Raw genomic sequence first — 17,682 nt, 5'->3', positions numbered from 1 at the left:
GGGCTGTTTGTGCCAGCACTGCTACAGAGGAAATGCCTGTACATCCATCTGTTCCTCAAAGGATCATTTGTAAAGGCTCTAGTGAGGGCTGATTGTTCTGGGTAATTTCTGTAATTGAATAATGAAAAAAAGCCCAAGAACTTTAACTATAAATGCCATAGTGTGAGTTCGTACTTGAATAAAAATCCTGTATGACTTAAGGATGTTAACATACATATATCAGGGAAGCTTTTTCTTTGAGGTCATTAGTATGTTGCATTATTTTCACAGTTGTGCACTAAAAAATTCGTGGGCACTTCCAAAAGTTATGAGATTATTCCAGTATATAGGAATAACATGGTGTAAGACGAACCAACTGCTGTTACGCAACCATCTATTGAAACAGTACACTATTTAGATTTTCAATAATCTTGGATTAAAGCAAAATTATTTTTTAAAAGGTTTTTTTAGTCAGTTGGAGCTCAAAATACCTAATGGGAAAGAACATTTTGGGACAGAAAGAATATGCTGAATCTCCATTTCAATTTTATGAGCAAGAGTATCAAAGTTTGATCAAGTGGTCACTTATTAGAGAAGCTGCACATTCAAACAAAAGGGGCAGATTCACAGACCTATTAATGAGATACATCTGTTAAAAGGTTCATAATGGCTACAGTTCCATGGACACTTTTGGTCTGTGCACTCAGCACTGCTACTATAGTGAGTACTCTCACCCTTTCCCTTGTGCCAGCATGAATATCTGTACAGTTAAGTGCTTTGGAGAAATTGACTGGAGTTCAACATCAGCCTTTTTTTTTTGCCCAGGGTAACAGATCCTCATATCAGTTCACCACATAACTGCAGGAACAGATGTGCAAGCAAAAAACCAAACCAGGATGTCAGAGTCTAGGGCCACCATTTCACAAAACGCTGCAAATCATGAAAACACTAAGACCCTGCTCCCAGCCCCACGTTCCTGTCACTTATCTTATATTAGCTCCAGCACTCGTAAGATTCCTGGATGGAGTTTTTCAGCAGCTGTGTGGATGTATCCTGGATTAAAGAAACTATACAAGTGTGGCTACGGTTGTACTGTTATTGCCAGTTACAGAATCATGCAATAAAAAAAGGCCAGTAAAGTGATCCAGGTTAAAAACAAACATCAATTTCTCTCCCCACTCTTCGGGAAATTATACCTCCTTGTTTGGTGGTGGGGTTTGTTTGTTTTTAAGAGACTCTCAGACGGTTTGGACCAAGAGAGATCCCACACAGCATGCTTAGGTCATAGCAGGTTTCATCAACGGTTCTATTCCTTGCCTGGAGGCTTGCTATCCAGCCCTAAAATCAGATTTGTAGACTATACTTTCTAAAAATATGGTTTTATATTCCATTTTGCTCCTTTCATTAAAATTCTAGAATGAAAATGGAGGGTTTTTTGGATCTCTCTGCTTTCTTTTAGCTGCAAGATCTGTAAAAGGTAATACTACAGGTACCTCGGACCTGCTGGAAAAGTAAGCTAAAACTTACTACTTAGCTCCTCAGGAAAAGGGAACAGTAGGGCAATGTTTGGGAAGGCAATGCTACAAGACCCAGCACTTTGTACAGAATACATCCTGTGAGACAAAACAAATGTCAGAAATGTGGCTAGATCTGGAAGAGCTACAAGTTGTCAAGCCCTTTAATTCTATACTGCTAAGAAGAAAAGTCTTCTTCCCTCATACAAAGTATTCCTCTGGATTTGGACAAGTAGTATCCTTCAACATACAGTTTAGTTCCAGGGACACTGGAGAAAAAGAATTTGAAACTATTTCAAGACTTATCTAGATCTTTTCTTGAAAGTTTAATGAGTAGCATATCAAATTCAGTGTACCAACACCACAGAACATATTGAAGAGCAGCTGGCTGTAATATTGCTAAATTGTTGAGAGATATATAAAAGAGTTACTTGACTTAGTGATTAAATTCTTAGTCTGACTTCTACTATGATTTGTTGACAATCAAAACTTTAAACAATGATATCTGATCCTAAGTCAGATCACCTTGCTGTGACTGAACTCTACTTTTGAAAGAGGGAACCAAAAAATGCATTACTAACCTTATTTGAAAATATACAGGCAAATTCCATTTATTGTTAAAGCTGTGGTAAGAGGGATGAGATCTTAACCGTTTCACGCTGGCCTGGGAGCCACACTGTCGTTCAAATTTCCGTACAAAATCCATACTAGTAGTGTACTTCTGCAGAAAGAGAATGAGCATTCTGATCACGCACAGGGTCCCAGCAAACAAGGAAGGCCACCACCCATTCAGCAGAACTCTTGTATCGCACTACAGTTAAGCTCAAGGCTCAGAATGGGCTCACATTGCCCCCATCGCCTAATCACACAAGGCTAAAATCCTGGATTATGGTGAAACCAAAACCAATTAACTAGCAGGTGTTATTCTATGATAAGAAAGCTAGTGCAGGACACTTCTAAAAAGCGTAAAATTGTCCAAGTACCCTGACCAAGCAGAACTGGTCAGAGAGATGTATCAGTATTTCTGAGCTGAATCACTGGGCTGGAACAAGAGTGCTGCACAGTACTAAGAACAGAGTCAGTCACGGGAGATAAAGGGATGCAACAAATAGGAATAATCAGGAGCAAAACCCAGAAGTACACGTAACCAAACACAATGAGAATGAAAGCATGATATTTTTTCTGTTATATAGGAACTGTATTATAGGAATTTCTAGAACTGTTTCCCTAAAAATATGTTTTGCCAACACCAATATTTGCAGAAGAACTTCAAACAATTTCAGATAAACTATCCAGTTGCATACTTCTAACAAGATGTTTACAAACAGTATTAAGTCAGTTGCAAGCAAAGAAAAATTACATTAATCCTCAAATGCACTTTGGGCTTACTCTCCACAGTAACTTATTAACATCCTGAAAATAAAGGAAATAATAAATTCAAATCATACACAAAGCAGAATGCCAAAGACTTGAGCAAAAAACAGAAGCAAAGTAGTGCATAAAAATGTTATTTCACACAAAACAGACCGTACTAACAGAACACAAAGGTTATACAAATCAACGTAAAGTCAAAATACAGCTACAGTTAAAATCTACCTCTCGGCAATGAAAAATAGTTTGGCTCATGCGCAAGTTTATTTTATTAAAAAAAAAAAAAAAAGAAAGAAAAAAAAAGAAAAAAACCAGAAATAATCCATAAAAGCTATCATACATGCTCATTAAGCCACTGCTGAATTAATGAAATAAGCCTGAATGAATCTCTTGGTGCTTCTGACTTCATTGCAGTAAGAACAGCAGCAGAGCTGTAGCAGCAAGGCTTCTACCACACTGATGTGATTTTGCCTCTAGCAGTAAAACATTCTCAGGAGAAGCCCCTGAGTCACTGCTTACAGATTCTGCTCTCAGAAACCCTCCTGGTTTGTGGTAACCACAGGGCATGCATTGGCATGGACATGCTTTTGTGTTGTGTATCTGAGTAAGTTCATAACTTTCTGTTAAAAGTATAATTACAGCATTTTTTCTTGTGACATGGCAGTTTCAGTATGTCAAGATGGTATTCTGGAAAGTGCACACAAAAGCTTTTAAGTAACGATCTTTCTCCCAAAGTGGCTGTAGCTATGACACAATGGAACCGTAACAGCTATGGGAGTTAATCCAGAATAAATGACCGATTAGTGCTCTTTCAGGCCTCATTTCTTAGATAATAAACCCAGTACTGTAAAAAGGTAAACAAGCCTCAGGAAAAACTGCCTCTAGCTCTGGAGCCTTCAGCACAAGAAAGACATGGACCTGTTGGAGCAGGTCCAGAAGAGGGCCACGAAAATGATCGGAGGGATGGAGCACCTCTCCTGTAAGGAAAGGCTGAGAGAGTTGGGGTTGGTCAGTCTGGAGAAGAGAAGGCTCTGTAGAGAACTCATTGCAGCCTTTCAGTACTTAACGGGGGCTTACAGGAAAGACGGGGACAATCTTTTTAGCAGGGCCTGCAGCAGTAGGACAAAGGGTAATGGTTTTAAACTAAAAAAGGGTAGATTTAGTCTAGATAGAAGGAAGAAATTTTTTACGATGAGGGTGGTGAAACACTGGAACGGGTTGCCCAGAGAGGTGGTAGATGCCCCATCCCTGGAACCATTCAAGGCCAGGTTGGACAGGGCTTGGAGAAACCTGACAGAGTTGAAGATGTCCCTGCTTGCTGTAGAGGGTTGGACTAGATGACCTTTAAAGGCCCCTTCCAACCCAAACCATTCTATGATTGTAAGCCATTAATACTCTGCTACCTTAAATATTAGTCAGAGATATAAACCCAACACTCTGAAAAGACCTATCACTTTCAAAATAGAAGACAACTCAAGAGACATTTATCTAGTTACAAATAACATTGTATCCAAGAAAGGGAACTAACTGCAAGATCGATTCCCATTTCAGCTTCTAGGACTGGATTGTTGACTGCACAAAGTTATTTAAGAGAAGCTAAAGTGGGAAACAAAATGCAGCAATTTTCAAACACAGGAATCTAAACTTAACAGTCTCAAATGACTGTTTAGGGATAAAAGAATTCTTTTCAAATGCCTGTAAATCTACAAATCTGACTTAGAAATAAGGGCAAGACAACCCGAAACAATTTTAAAAAAAAACCCTCTGCATAATAGTTATTTTAACACACATGCTTAACACTGACAGTATGATTTTTACAGGATTTAAAAAATAAAATATTTTTCCATTCCTTCCCCATATCTAAAAAAACTCCTAACAGAATACTGCATATTCCAACTTTTCAGCATTAAACCTATACATGTATGCATCTGCAAACAAATCTGGAGAAGAGTACTTTTCTGCATTTCATCAACCCAGAAAACAGAGGTAGAAGATTACTGTCTAAAATCTGTGCTGCGTTACTTGGATTATCAGCAGAGCAGCAGCAATTTTAAAGTTCCCCTACCCCCCCGCCTTAATTCAGAACTACTCCTATTAGCCTTTAGATAGACATAATAGCATTCTTTACACTTGGCATTTCAACTTCTTATTGATTTTTAGATGAAATATTTTAAGGATTTAGACTCTGAGTCACTTAAGTAGTCAAAAGCAGTCTGGAAAGTACTTTAGACTTACTACATAATTTACTTGAAAGTCATGGGGGGATGTTGGGTTTTTATGGTTTTGTTTTTTTAAATAAACACAATGGTCAATATCAGCTTATTTTAAGATGACAGCCTTTTCAAAATAATTCATTTAAAACAACAAATCCAGCTCTTCTGAAGAAAAAATACATTCTTGTGTAAATCAAGCAGCACAGATGACAAAAGCCCAGCATGACTCACAATTTGCAGTATGCAGGGCATTAGGTGAAAGCTTGAAGACTGACTTAAAACTTTATAGGAAACCGAGAAGTATTCTCACAGGGCACGGGGAACACCCTATACTGTCATTGCATGGCATCATGACAACTTTCTGCAACATTCATTTCATTTGCTTCATATTCAGAGCCAGCCCTGCAAACATCACTGTCATGCCTGCCTGCCTTTGATTACTCAATGTGTCTGTACAAAAAAGATCTTAAATTCCAAGAAAAATGTAAGTATTTAGTAAAAGCAGTTTTGCATGAACACAAGAATTATTTGCCTTATAAACCTCCACCAGCTATCTAACATTCCCCTAAATCATTTGTCCTGACCTGCCTACTATGCCTTCCTTCAGCCAATTTATCACTGCCTGCCATCTCCATCTTGAATATAAAAGGTTTCACACCAATAGTAAGTCAAGCTGCAAGGAAAAAAAAAAAGTCCAAACATTTCATCAATCATGGCTAAATACAGACAGACAGGACATGAAGAAAAGCAGAAAGCTCATATTTTCTACTTGTGATCTACTAATAAAGTACCACCAGAGCAATCTTCAGAGAAGACCAAGAAATTTGTTTCAACATTAGCAAAATATGATCTTTTAGAGGCAGAGCAGCACTGCCAATGATGAAAATGTGTGACAAGTCCTTTAAATTAATTTTATAATGAAAGCTTCCTTCATAATTGTTTGCGATACCAGAGAAAATACTACTTTCATGTTCTAAAACTTATCACACTGCCTCCAAATATTTTTGGTTCTTTTACTCAACTTGTGTTTCTCAGCACTACATAATCTGCAGTACTGGAAAAAAGCAAAAGCTAAAAACAAGCAATTGAAACAAATATTTTTTTCAACCCTCCCATTGTACAGAGCAAGTTGTAACCCAGGTATTTAATTAACATTATGGCCCTTCCTATACAGAAGTCCCAGTCTTGGGCGAACACTGAAGTCATCCACTCCTGCCTTCATTCATGTTGTAATTCTGCAACTAAGAAAGAACATCTACTCCTAAAACAAATACTAAGCCCAAATTCACATGACTAAATGGCTTCCAATAACTTCTGTATGAGCTTTCCTGACAAACTTGAGGGGAGAATTAATTACTATGAAAATTAAATGAAGTGATTTGAGATAACCTCTTCTGAGCCATGCAATAAGAAGAATTTACACAAAAGCAGCAGGGAAAAAGCTAGAGAACATGACCCATTCAATTCTTGTGTGTGTCAAAGGAATGACAAATGGAAAAAATTAAAATTAATTACCTCATGAAACACATCTGGGTTTCCAGGGTTAAACAGTGATGGCAATTTCTCTTCCAAACCATGTACTATTTCTGGCCACACTGAATTCACTAAAAAATCATATCCAGGAACAATATCTGCTTTTTCACTGAAATAAAATTGCAATTATTCCATGGTTACATTTTACCACCAGGCTTCTATTTGGAAGTAGGGATAAATAAAAAGACATGCACTGCATTAGACAAAATGCAATTAAGTTTTTTATGTAGGTATGCCGATTCCCTTAAAACTATTCTTCCTTCCAGGTTTCATATCTGATCCCACAGTTTCATCAAATGCAAGGTATTTTTCATAACTCTTAATGTGTTTTAAAATTTTATTAGTTATATATTTTGCAAGTTTGTTCTGGAAAATGCGTACATTTCAGCTGAGAACTCCTATTCTTACTTGTATATTTCAAGTTTTAACAGCTCCAAACTTCAAAGAGGTACTAAGTAGGCCTAATGTGACTAATGCAATGGAAAGAAGCAGAACTTTTTCATAATTGTTCCAAGCTGTATTTATACATGATATTGTGCTTCGAAGCAAAAGATTAAAAGCTACCTTGATTATGAAAATTTATAAATTGAGAGCAGAAGAGATACAAGCGTTTAATTCCAGTTCAGTACACCACAGTATGAAGTAGAAACATTCAATTATTAAGAAAGATTAAAACTTGCTGAGGGATTAAAAGAATTGAAATGTTAGTAAAACTTAGGAGTCACAAAAAGCTCAGCAATGGATGACTAATTAGAAAAGTAATTCTGCCATCCCTAGGGGCTACATCCACAGTTCTGCTAATTACGTCAGTCTACTATATTAACCAGCCTGCAAACAGATGAAGAGATGGATACAATTCAGTAGACCTGAATTTTTTAAACTTCAAAACAGGCAATTTAATTGCATAAGGAATTAAACACTTTTGGAGAAGACAGTGGAAGCACTACACAAATCAATTAAACCTGTAGTTCCAGTACATGCAATAAATTAGTAAAACCTCTGGGGATCATCCCCACTTTTCTGATGTACACTAACAACCCAATAACTTCTGAACTTATATTTTTCAATAGCTTTATTATGCCCTTCTCCTTGGATGAAGTATACAATCATGTTGCATGGACTGAACAAAAACAAGGTATATGATACATTATATTATGAACAGTACTCAATTCTACTACTAAAATTCAGGATTCTCTTTCCCTCCTCTGAAGGTCTGGGCTGCAGCACCAAGAAAGTCTGTTCACTGTTTTGTTTTGAAAAAACACAGACATGAGAGAGAAACCAAACTTGCCTGTGAATCCTCAGGAAAGGCCAGATAAGTCATTTGTGCATGGAAGCTAACTGTGCATAACATTTCAGAAGTATATGATATTTGATGTAGCTTTAGTGCAACCGAAAGAAATCCCAAGATACTTACCTTGAAATGGCTCCTCCTGTTACTTCACGCAAGAGACGGCAATGATGAGGAACAAATTCTAATAGTTTATTGTACATAGCCTGAAGGCCATTAGGATGAGACTGAACGTACTGTTCCACAATCACCTGCCAGGAAGAGTCCAACGTTAAATGTGAGAAAAGTGACAGAGTCCAAGGTTAAATGTCAGAAATCACATAATGCAAGACTCACAGTCTACTCACTCAAAACTCGTAACACTACAACCCCAGATATTGGGATAGTCAGTGTATTACTTTTTTATATTACAGTTTCCAAGTGTAACTTGCCAGCTTGAATTATTACTTCCTTTAATGCAGCACTCTAACTGCCAAGACTGGCCACAAGAGTGGGAATGAGCTCCTTGCTTTTCAATGTTAGCCACTGTGTCTGGCTCCCCACTCACTGCACACATCACTGTCCCCTGAAGCAGTCTGTGAAGTTAAACGGGTGACTGGCAAAAGCTAATCAAACCTCAGAATGAAGTAAAAAATTTCTTCTGAATTTAGAGCTTGTTGGTTCAGCACCAAATGCAGGTAAGCCAATAGCCAAGAATCTTTTGCGACAATGCTAAGCCCTTAACACAGCTAGCAAAGCAGTTTGTCAGGACAGTACCTCATATCCAGTGAAAAGGGATAATCTCTGCCATAAAAAGGCGGCAGACAGTAGTTGGACAATACAGGAAAAGAACAATAGCTTGTATTTCTTGGTATTCTTTCACCTGTCTGAACACTTTTGCCTCTTGATACATAAACAAGTAGAACTGTACAGAAGTGGGGAAAGGAGAGATACTGGGAAAACAGAGACAGAAAGACAACCTGTCCCCCACTGTAGCAGTTGCTACAGCATCAGCAAGCACCCAAAGGAAGTTTGTCCACAAGGGGGGAGGACACCACCATTCAACTACCTCTCCCATCCAAAACCCAAGAGCTGGCTTTGCTTTGTAAATCTGTATGCATACAAAGTAAAACCAGAATAATTTAAAATGTTGCCTTTCCAACAGCAGAAAAGAAACGTCCTACTGACAATGACATACAGCTCAGGTGTTAGCAGACATACTATTCTTTCCCAGGGAAGGGAAGGGAAAGCTAACCATTCCATCTCTTGATTGCTGAAGACATTACTGAGAGGGGAAAAAAAAAAAAAAGGTATTTTTTTTTCCCTATCTTGATTTAGAAGAATGACTCCTTCAGCAAAAGTTATACAGATTAACTCTTCACTTGCCTCGGTTGGGAACACTGTGGCTAATGGCCACTAAATGAAAAAAAGGAAGCAAATACCTTAAGGTCACTTCTGCATTTATGTTCAGAAAGGCACATCAGTGTAAGAAAAAGCAACTGTATTATTGCCTACAGAAACATATTCAATACTTTCAGAAACAATGTTCACATTGCTTTTATGGGTCTTAACAAAAATGTTAACTCTATACTATAAGCGGTCTCTTTTTTTGTAAAATACCAGCAGAGAACAAACTCTCTTAAATATCCTGAAAGCAGGAAAGAGTACTTCACGTCATAACATGCCTCTTATAGTTTGCTGAGCAAAAAGAGTTATTAAATATCTCAATTTAAGGAGTAATGACAGTAAAAGAAAACCTTGACAGCAAAAGGAAAGATGCATCAATAGCATATCTTGGGATTCAAAGCCACTGAAATGTGCTACGTTTTTATAGCGGCAACAACGAGTGTAAGATCTAGTCTGCCTTCTTAACATAGACAAATTCAAGCAAGTGTATATTTGCGATCACCAAGGCAGCTATTGTACTTTACAGTTTTTCCTCCCCACAGGAGCAGGAAAATTAACACTGCTGAAAGATTCATAATGCTAGTTTTAGAACAACTATATAGCCCTGGCACTGGCCCAGTTTAACCTCTTTAAGGACAGTGAATTTAACACATTTATGAAATAGTCTGATAATCTAGTGAAAGCCAGGGAAATTCCTGCAACAGGGCAGTCAGTTAGCATTGGAAATTACATTGTAAAAGGGCACTTACTCAGATCTCAGTAGAGAACAAATATCCTCTGAAATCATATGGAATCATACCTGACCTGGACATAATTCCTAACACACTGATGAAAAGGATCAAAAAAAGTCTAGCAACATCACTTCAGCACAAATGTGGTTTACCAAGGCATTTCAAACACAGCCGAGTATCAAATATCTTAAATTGAATTTTTAGATTTTTCACTTGAAGCTTGAAACTAAAAGTTAACATAATATAATTGTAGGCCCTTAAAAATGTTTTTAGTGGCAACTGCAGGTGTGCTGACATACCAGAAAAATTGAGTGCAACTGACTTGCTGACTGTTACACTATTGTGGGAGGTTACTGTCTGAACTTGATTTTGGAGTAATTACATTATCATCAACCACAACAAAAAGAAAAAAAGTAGTGTAGACTAGTCACCAACTCCTCAGGCCAGAATTGGTAAGAACAAACAGTGCTACAAGAAGGTGAGGAACCATTTTACAGGTAGCAGTAGAAGTTGCACAGCCAAGAGAATTAGCAGAAAGTCCCCTAATTTCAGAAAATTCAACCAGTACTTTGCGATTGGTTCACCTTGGTGTTCTAAACTGATGCCTACTAAAATCAGTTTCTCATTAATTGAGAAACTGGCCATATGACACATTTTTCCCACCGGACAACAGCAAATGCTTCCCAAACAAACACTTGTTCTTGCTCCTGCTAATGTCCTGGTATAACTGGGAAATGCAGAAACTGCTTCTTTGTATGATGGCAAGAAAAGGACATTGCACTAAGAACTGTTTTTGCCGCATTTGCCTGCCACTGAGCCAGCTACTAAGAAATGCAAACCTGAGATCTGATCCAATTCCCACAGATGCACCTTGGTCCAGAAAAAATTGGATTTTATTTCAGTCATATGCTTGGTATAAGGTTTGTTTTTTGGATTCCTTGTCCCCAAGAAAAATGTAAGTTAGAAAAAGAATCCCAACTGGATATAACCTGATATTGGTGACTGGCAGACAGAGAATCCCTCCACCCTTTTTTTCTTAAACAGCAACAACAAACAAATTTACATTGTGTTGGGGCTCAGTTCTCCTGCTCTCTCCATAAAGGTATTTTGAACCTGCTGACAAAAGCTGGAGGTTAACAGGAAAAATAAGCATGTTTGCAAATCAATTCATTTTCTTAGCAGTCTTGATTTTATCTTACCTCATCTATATAAGGTTTTACAAGCACTTGACCAACTAATGCCTCTGCATCTCGTGTTTTGTCAATTGTTGCGTAAGTGCGAAGACAGTGACGTATTATGTCAACATTTGAAGTTTGAAGGCCTTCCAAGAGCAGCCCTTCCAGAGACTGCTGCAACATAGCTGTTATTCCAGCTATACGCTAAGAAGAGAAACAAAATATGGCAATAAAAAAACCAAAAGCAAAGCCTTGCCATCATTGCTGAATTAAATTCTTCCAGAAATGCCTAATTCAGCTTTCCATTTTCATTTGAAATGTGTGCAAGTTTGGTAACTGTCAGCATTAAATGAATGTTAATGCAAGCTTAATGGGTTACTGATGCTATTTCACGCAGTATTTATTATAATAAGGTTAAAAGGCAATTATTTTGTTGTAAGTTATGCAGTAACTTATCAAAGGTCCCCCCCTTTATGCTGATGAAATAGGTCAATAAATAATTGTTCTTCTTCAACTGAACCATTATGTGTGATAATACACAAAAGCTTTACAGTAAGTCTCCAGGGATAACAACTGTGGCATTTACCCATCACTGTCAAAAACTAAACCGATAATGTGTTCCCAGCACTACTTGTCAAATTACTGCAAATCAAAGACATTGAGTGACACCAGTGGGGAGGGGGGAAAAAAAAAAAAAAAGCCACGAGATTCCTTCTGGCTTCTGCCAAACAGCTGCTTCAGTCAAGTCAACATATACTCCCCATTTGCTAACCGTTCTTCCTCATCTCCTGCAGCATCTCTTCCACTGGAAGAGATTGCTACACTACTTGCTGATATACTCCTGGCCCAAAATGCTCCCTTACAACTCTGTATTTGAAGAAAGTTCAGCAACATACGTTAATTTAATCACAGCTGAACTACCAATTTAACGAGTCAAATTTTTTCTCTGGCCTCTCACATGCTATATTGCGCCCATTCATCCTAAAATGATTCTTTAAATAACCACAGATTTTGTTCTGAACATGCAAAGCCCATAACCCAATTGCTGACTAGTCATGAAAACTGTGATCTGATGACCCTTAACAACAACAGATACAGGACAGAAGCCCTGGCAAGCATGATTAAGGAAGCCACACAACAAAGTAACAAAGGTCCTCCCACCATAAACACTACCCTGTTGCTCACACTTCTGTTGCTATCCATGTTTAGTAACTCAGTGGCCAGAATAGTCTTGTAAACCACCCATGAATCAACATGGTACCATGGAAGTCTTGAGCTGAAACACATTTATATTGCCAATAGATGTGCATAGGGAAAAAACTGGAACTAAGAAATACCTCACTAGTTCGAAAGCCATCAAGAATGTCAGTTCCATGCTAAACAGCTTAAAGCATTACCCCGTCTCCATATTCACATTATTCATACTATCTGCCTTGAAGCAGCAGTCTTCATTTGTTCCCTCTCTCTAATGAATAGATGCAACAAAAAAATATATCAACTCATCTTTTACAGTAGACAGTTATTACAAACAGCATGTTAGGGAGATCAGCCTACCAGCATGAACAGCCAGAGTTAGGCAACAAATTTCACCAAAAGACAAAACTGAATACATTCAAGCCAGCCACTCTGTAGGCACATTCCATTTATATTCTGGTCTGTACACTGCAGCTAACAAAACCAACATAAATCTCTAGAACTAGGCCTCAGTACCATCAAGCAGACAAACTGCAAGATACATTAGGCTGACAAAAATGTCTGTCGTATTTTCTACTCTTAAGTAATTTATCCTAAAGAAGTTAGCAAACAAAGCATAAACCCTCAGAAGAAGCAAGACTTCTAGTCAATTGATAAAAATGAGCTCTTGAAACTCATTTTCCCCCTGTAAATTAATTCAATAAAATTCTGGAAATAGGCATTTGTCTTCCAATTATATTGGTTTTGCTTGATTCCTACAAGTGTTAAGCTGGCTACCATGCAATACTTACTGGTCTCACTTTGTCCAAAAGGGGCATTCCTTTGCTTTGTACTGCATGAAATTGTAGTTGATTAAATTCTGTGGCAATTCTCTCTAAAACCTGTCCAGTTAAAAGTGGGCTAGAAGAGAGATGATACAACACGAGAATACAGTTAGATACTTTCAAATTAACTCACTTCCATCTGCAGCAGATAGATAATGCTCTCCCCAGTTTTTGTGGTTTAATCTAAATATTTGGAATTCTGACAGGTGCTACTACAATTATTGCAATCATGGAATAATAATCTGGAACAGACTGCATGATTACAGTTGCTTTGGAGTGGGTGAAGCAGAAACTGAGAGGAACATAAGAAGCTGCTTCAGCAGTTTCTATATGGTAGTGCTGCTTATTGTCATGTGAAAAGGCAGTCTTACAGCTCATACTGCAGTAAGCACTCTTCACCATCCAGGTTTGTTTCTTTCTGTCATGTAGTAAAACTAATTACAGCTATTTCTATAGAAACAGTCCTACCCTTCTCAGGTCTATATAGTCCCAATAATTAGCCAAATCTTCAGCCACTCGAGTATAATCTTAATTCGAAACACGATTCTACAAAGTGTCTCACCCTGACTGAAAACATCTGCATAAGTTTTGTCCCTCCAGGCATCAAGCTAGTCTTCTGTCTACCTCACCCAACTCATTAGTATGTGATCCAGAGCACTAAACTGAAGAGACAGTCTCACATTCAAACAGGTTCATGAAATTGTCTTTTTCCTCCAACATAATTTGCACTTGCATCCCAGTCAATTATTTCAAGCACATAGCTGGTACATCAGTTCCAAAACTGGCTGAAAGAGATCTTCCATCCCTCATCAAAGGCAGAGGGATAGGACGCTTTCCATGAAGTCGTTAAAAAACAAAACTTGTGAGTCTGACTGGAATTTGCCTCAAACTGTCCTTCTTCCAAAAGTATTACATGTGTGGCTTGCCTGCCTCAGACTATTCTTGCAGCAGTCATTTCAGTTATACATATGCAGGGAAAACAAGAAAAGCTATTCCCCATTTTACTTCCAAATGATATTGAAAGAAACTGTACTGGAAAGAGTATTTCAGACATGACAGGATTAGTGACTTCCAAGAGAAAAAAAAACAAACAAAAAAATTGCATGCAAATTTGAAAATGTACATGTTTACTGAAAGCACTACAAGTAATTCAGAACTTTAGAGAGTTACATGGTGAACGACCAGTTTGCAGAAGACTAAGCCCAAGAAAATACTAAAGTAACAGTCACTTATTCCATCAGTTACATTTCTAAAGATATATCCTAATGTTTGTAAATTCATCTACACCAATACCACGAAATTAAGTTAGTCCCATAAATTACAAACAAAACCAAACATTTACATATTTTTTACCTGTTTCCCTCTAATGAGGACAATTCTTTAGTGCCTTGGGAATGTAGAATCTTCTCAATTTTCTCAACAGACTGAATAACATGAATAAGTCTCAGGACACACATCTGTAATTAAAGAAAGATTTTTTCATGTCTGACCCCAAACCCTATTTACATTAGCTAACAACCCTGAAGATGTTTTTTCTTTTTTTTTTTTTTCCCTGGTGTTGAGTTCTCTCCCTTCATCTTAATACTTCAGTCCTGTCTCAGTTGAAGCATTGCTCCTATAAGTCCATAAAATCCCACAAACAATGTTTTGTTCCACAGATGTGGAAAAGCTGTTCTTATCCCTGATTTTTACCATGGTAAACACAAAGACAAATGTTAGTTCCTCCCTCTTATATAAAAATTAAACTGCTGTATTTCAACTACATTCATAAGCAAGTTTATATACTACTACAAGCAGAAAACACCAGTAACTGTAATTAAAAAAGCCAGCCAAATCAAGCATAGATGTCTTAGGCAAACAAAGTAAAATAAAGATTTGTGATCAAGCAGACACTGTAAAAATGGAAGTCATCTGTCAACCAAAATTTCAATCATTATTTTTACAAGTGCAAAATCCCACACAGTGTTCATCTAGACAGCCTAAAAATTTCATTTTCTCTGCATTAACAGCAAAAACAAAAGTTCCCTTAATGAGGATCTTTCCAAGGTAATCATTTGTCTGTTGTACCTTTTTTCTTCTAATATCTTCCTGCTTAGTCATTCGGTCATCTACTGCTTGGATTCCTTCACTGACACATGACTTAAGACTCTGAGAGAGAGAAAGTCAGTATGAAAAGTTGGCTTCCCACTAGGTTAAAAAACCTTAACTCAAAACCCTAAACTTAAAACAGGAGACAGATTAATAAGAATATAGCACAAATAAAATCTACAGTACATCAACTGCCCTCTAAGTGAAAAAAAAAAACCAGAAATAAGACTAAATAATTGAATGTATAACCTGCTCCTAAAGTGCTGCCACTACAAGTATCATTAGTTCAACCAGGAGCATTCCTTAGTACCTTACAGAAAACAAACCATCTTTCACCCAGAAATATGCAATAAAACCAATATGATTTTATACCTTGAAACTGAAGTTATAAATCAGATTTAAGCAGCATTTTTCACATAATAAATATTTCTCTATGCTAACTGTGAATCTGTTTTCTGTTCTAGACATCAAGGCTAAGATATTTTGAAAGCACATCTATGCAGCAAATACCCCTTTGAACCAGCAGCCAAGATGAACAAAAATTGCCCTTCACTAAATACCAAGTCACTGTGGAAGAGTCAGAATAAGATCAACCTTTAAGAGGATGATCTTTTATGGTTAAACCACAGGACTGAGCAAAAAAGTTCTTAGTAGGACTGCGTGGCATCCAATTTATTTACTACCATCTTTTAAATTACTCAAATATTAACAGTTCAATATTTCACCATACACTTGTCTTGCAAGACTCCATTCATTTATCACATTTAAGAAATCCTTTATCTCTTCATTAAAAGGCACTATAGAAAATGCAAATTTACTGCTATTAACAACAGCTTGAAAACATACCTCTCCTACTATGGCACTAAGAAGCCAATTTTCAAGAGAAGTTTATTATAATAATTATTTACATGAATAAAAGACATTCTATATATTATACAAAAGTGAGCCAAAATTTACCAAGCTGTGTATAATGATTGTTTTGAGCATACCATAACTTCTTCCCTTAACTGTCCCAAGGGTACTGAAAGCTGATTAAGGGCCTTGTCCATGCCGACCTAAAGAAATCACCATAAAAACATTTATGACTTTTTTGATAAGTTCATATGTGAATTACTGACAAAGCCTAACATTTTACAGATACTAAAAGAGAACGGAGAAATGATGCCTCCCTTTACAGTCTCAGGTTGTAAATGCAATGCAAAAATATGTCACCTCAAATACAGGGACAACGCAGTCACACAAAGCCAAAAAAGAAAGAAAACTTTGACCTATGGAAAGTCTTCTTCCATTAAAAATGTTAAGTCTCAGTCTTTGAACTAATATAATTGGAATCTGGATGAACTGGAGTAAAAGAGCAGGACACATAGTGGACAGGAAATGTTAATATGAAAACTATTAAAATTCCTCAGTCAAGTAGCTTGGGATTTTTTAAGATAGATTGACTGTATAGTAAACTTAAAGATTCCTAAAAGAATCCCTAAGAATGGCCTTATTTATCTTTGCTATTCAATGTTAATGACTTATTTCCTTCAATTTTATAACTACTAGCAGTTTTAAAAAAAAGTTTGCCTTGAATCAAGCTTCCTAATGAATTGGGTTTTTAAGACAAAAAGCATACATCTAAAACATTTATTACGGGCCAACAGCAATTCTGTACAGTAGCTTTATTCTACAGTAACTGTCTTCCAGTTTCTCTCAGTGCAAAGGGTTTAAGATGTCTTAAATCTAATGATGCCAAACCAAAAGCCACTTACTTTTCATATGAAAAATAAAAATCATACTAAAACATGTTAAGTGTGAACTACATGGTACAACTTAGTAAGACTTACTAGGTTTGTTGAGAGATTAACAAAATCTGCATAGTCCTTATTTATGAGTTCTACCATGGCAGTTTTAAGGAGTTTGTAATAGAGCTCCAGATCCTCTCTGAGCTCTTCCAACTGTACACGTTTCCTGCAGTCTGAGACAAAGTGATCAACATCAAAATCCGGCTGAAAATGAAACAGGACAGAGAGAAGGATGTAAGCAAGAAGCTCAAACCAGGAACGCACCCCTCCCCACCCCCAAACCAAAGTATTCCATGTGCCAGTGAGCTGGCCAAACTAAAGCTCGGGGTGGGGGCAAAAAGGCTACTTAACGGAGTAGTGTCCGATGTTCCAAAGTCTTGGTCTTTAGTCTTACGAGCACACAATGTCATGGGTCAGAGGACCTAAAAGGCTACCTCTCCAAAATACGGGCTGCATATTCCCTGTATGCACTTCAAAAAACACCCAACCAACCAAAAGTCGAAACACGGTATTAAGAACTACTTCCAGCTCTCTAAGCAAGGAGGCCTGAACTCTACCTGCAGCTTTGGCATCTTCGAGGCACGCCGAGTGCCATC

General features: G+C 37.3%; 1 protein-coding gene across 1 annotated transcript in view; it reads right to left on the bottom strand.

The window, feature by feature from the left end:
- The window catches only part of COG2 (component of oligomeric golgi complex 2), a 31,399-nt gene extending 13,741 nt beyond the window's left edge, over positions 1-17,658 (bottom strand). The window contains exons 1-10 of the mRNA XM_009644185.2: positions 17,644-17,658; positions 17,129-17,290; positions 16,289-16,354; positions 15,279-15,359; positions 14,565-14,668; positions 13,179-13,287; positions 11,218-11,397; positions 8,028-8,152; positions 6,593-6,719; positions 2,075-2,214 (exon numbers count right to left, since the gene is read on the bottom strand). Of these exons, the coding sequence (XP_009642480.1) occupies positions 2,075-2,214; positions 6,593-6,719; positions 8,028-8,152; positions 11,218-11,397; positions 13,179-13,287; positions 14,565-14,668; positions 15,279-15,359; positions 16,289-16,354; positions 17,129-17,290; positions 17,644-17,658 (1,109 nt within the window). The remainder of the gene's footprint in view (positions 1-2,074; positions 2,215-6,592; positions 6,720-8,027; positions 8,153-11,217; positions 11,398-13,178; positions 13,288-14,564; positions 14,669-15,278; positions 15,360-16,288; positions 16,355-17,128; positions 17,291-17,643) is intronic.
- Positions 17,659-17,682: the final 24 nt, after the last annotated feature.

Source organism: Egretta garzetta, unplaced genomic scaffold (assembly GCF_000687185.1).
Source record: "Egretta garzetta isolate BGI_Z169 unplaced genomic scaffold, ASM68718v1 scaffold118, whole genome shotgun sequence".
Taxonomy (NCBI): domain Eukaryota; kingdom Metazoa; phylum Chordata; class Aves; order Pelecaniformes; family Ardeidae; genus Egretta; species Egretta garzetta.
Note: the sequence above shows the minus strand (reverse complement) of the source record. Positions and strands in the feature narration are given on the sequence as shown.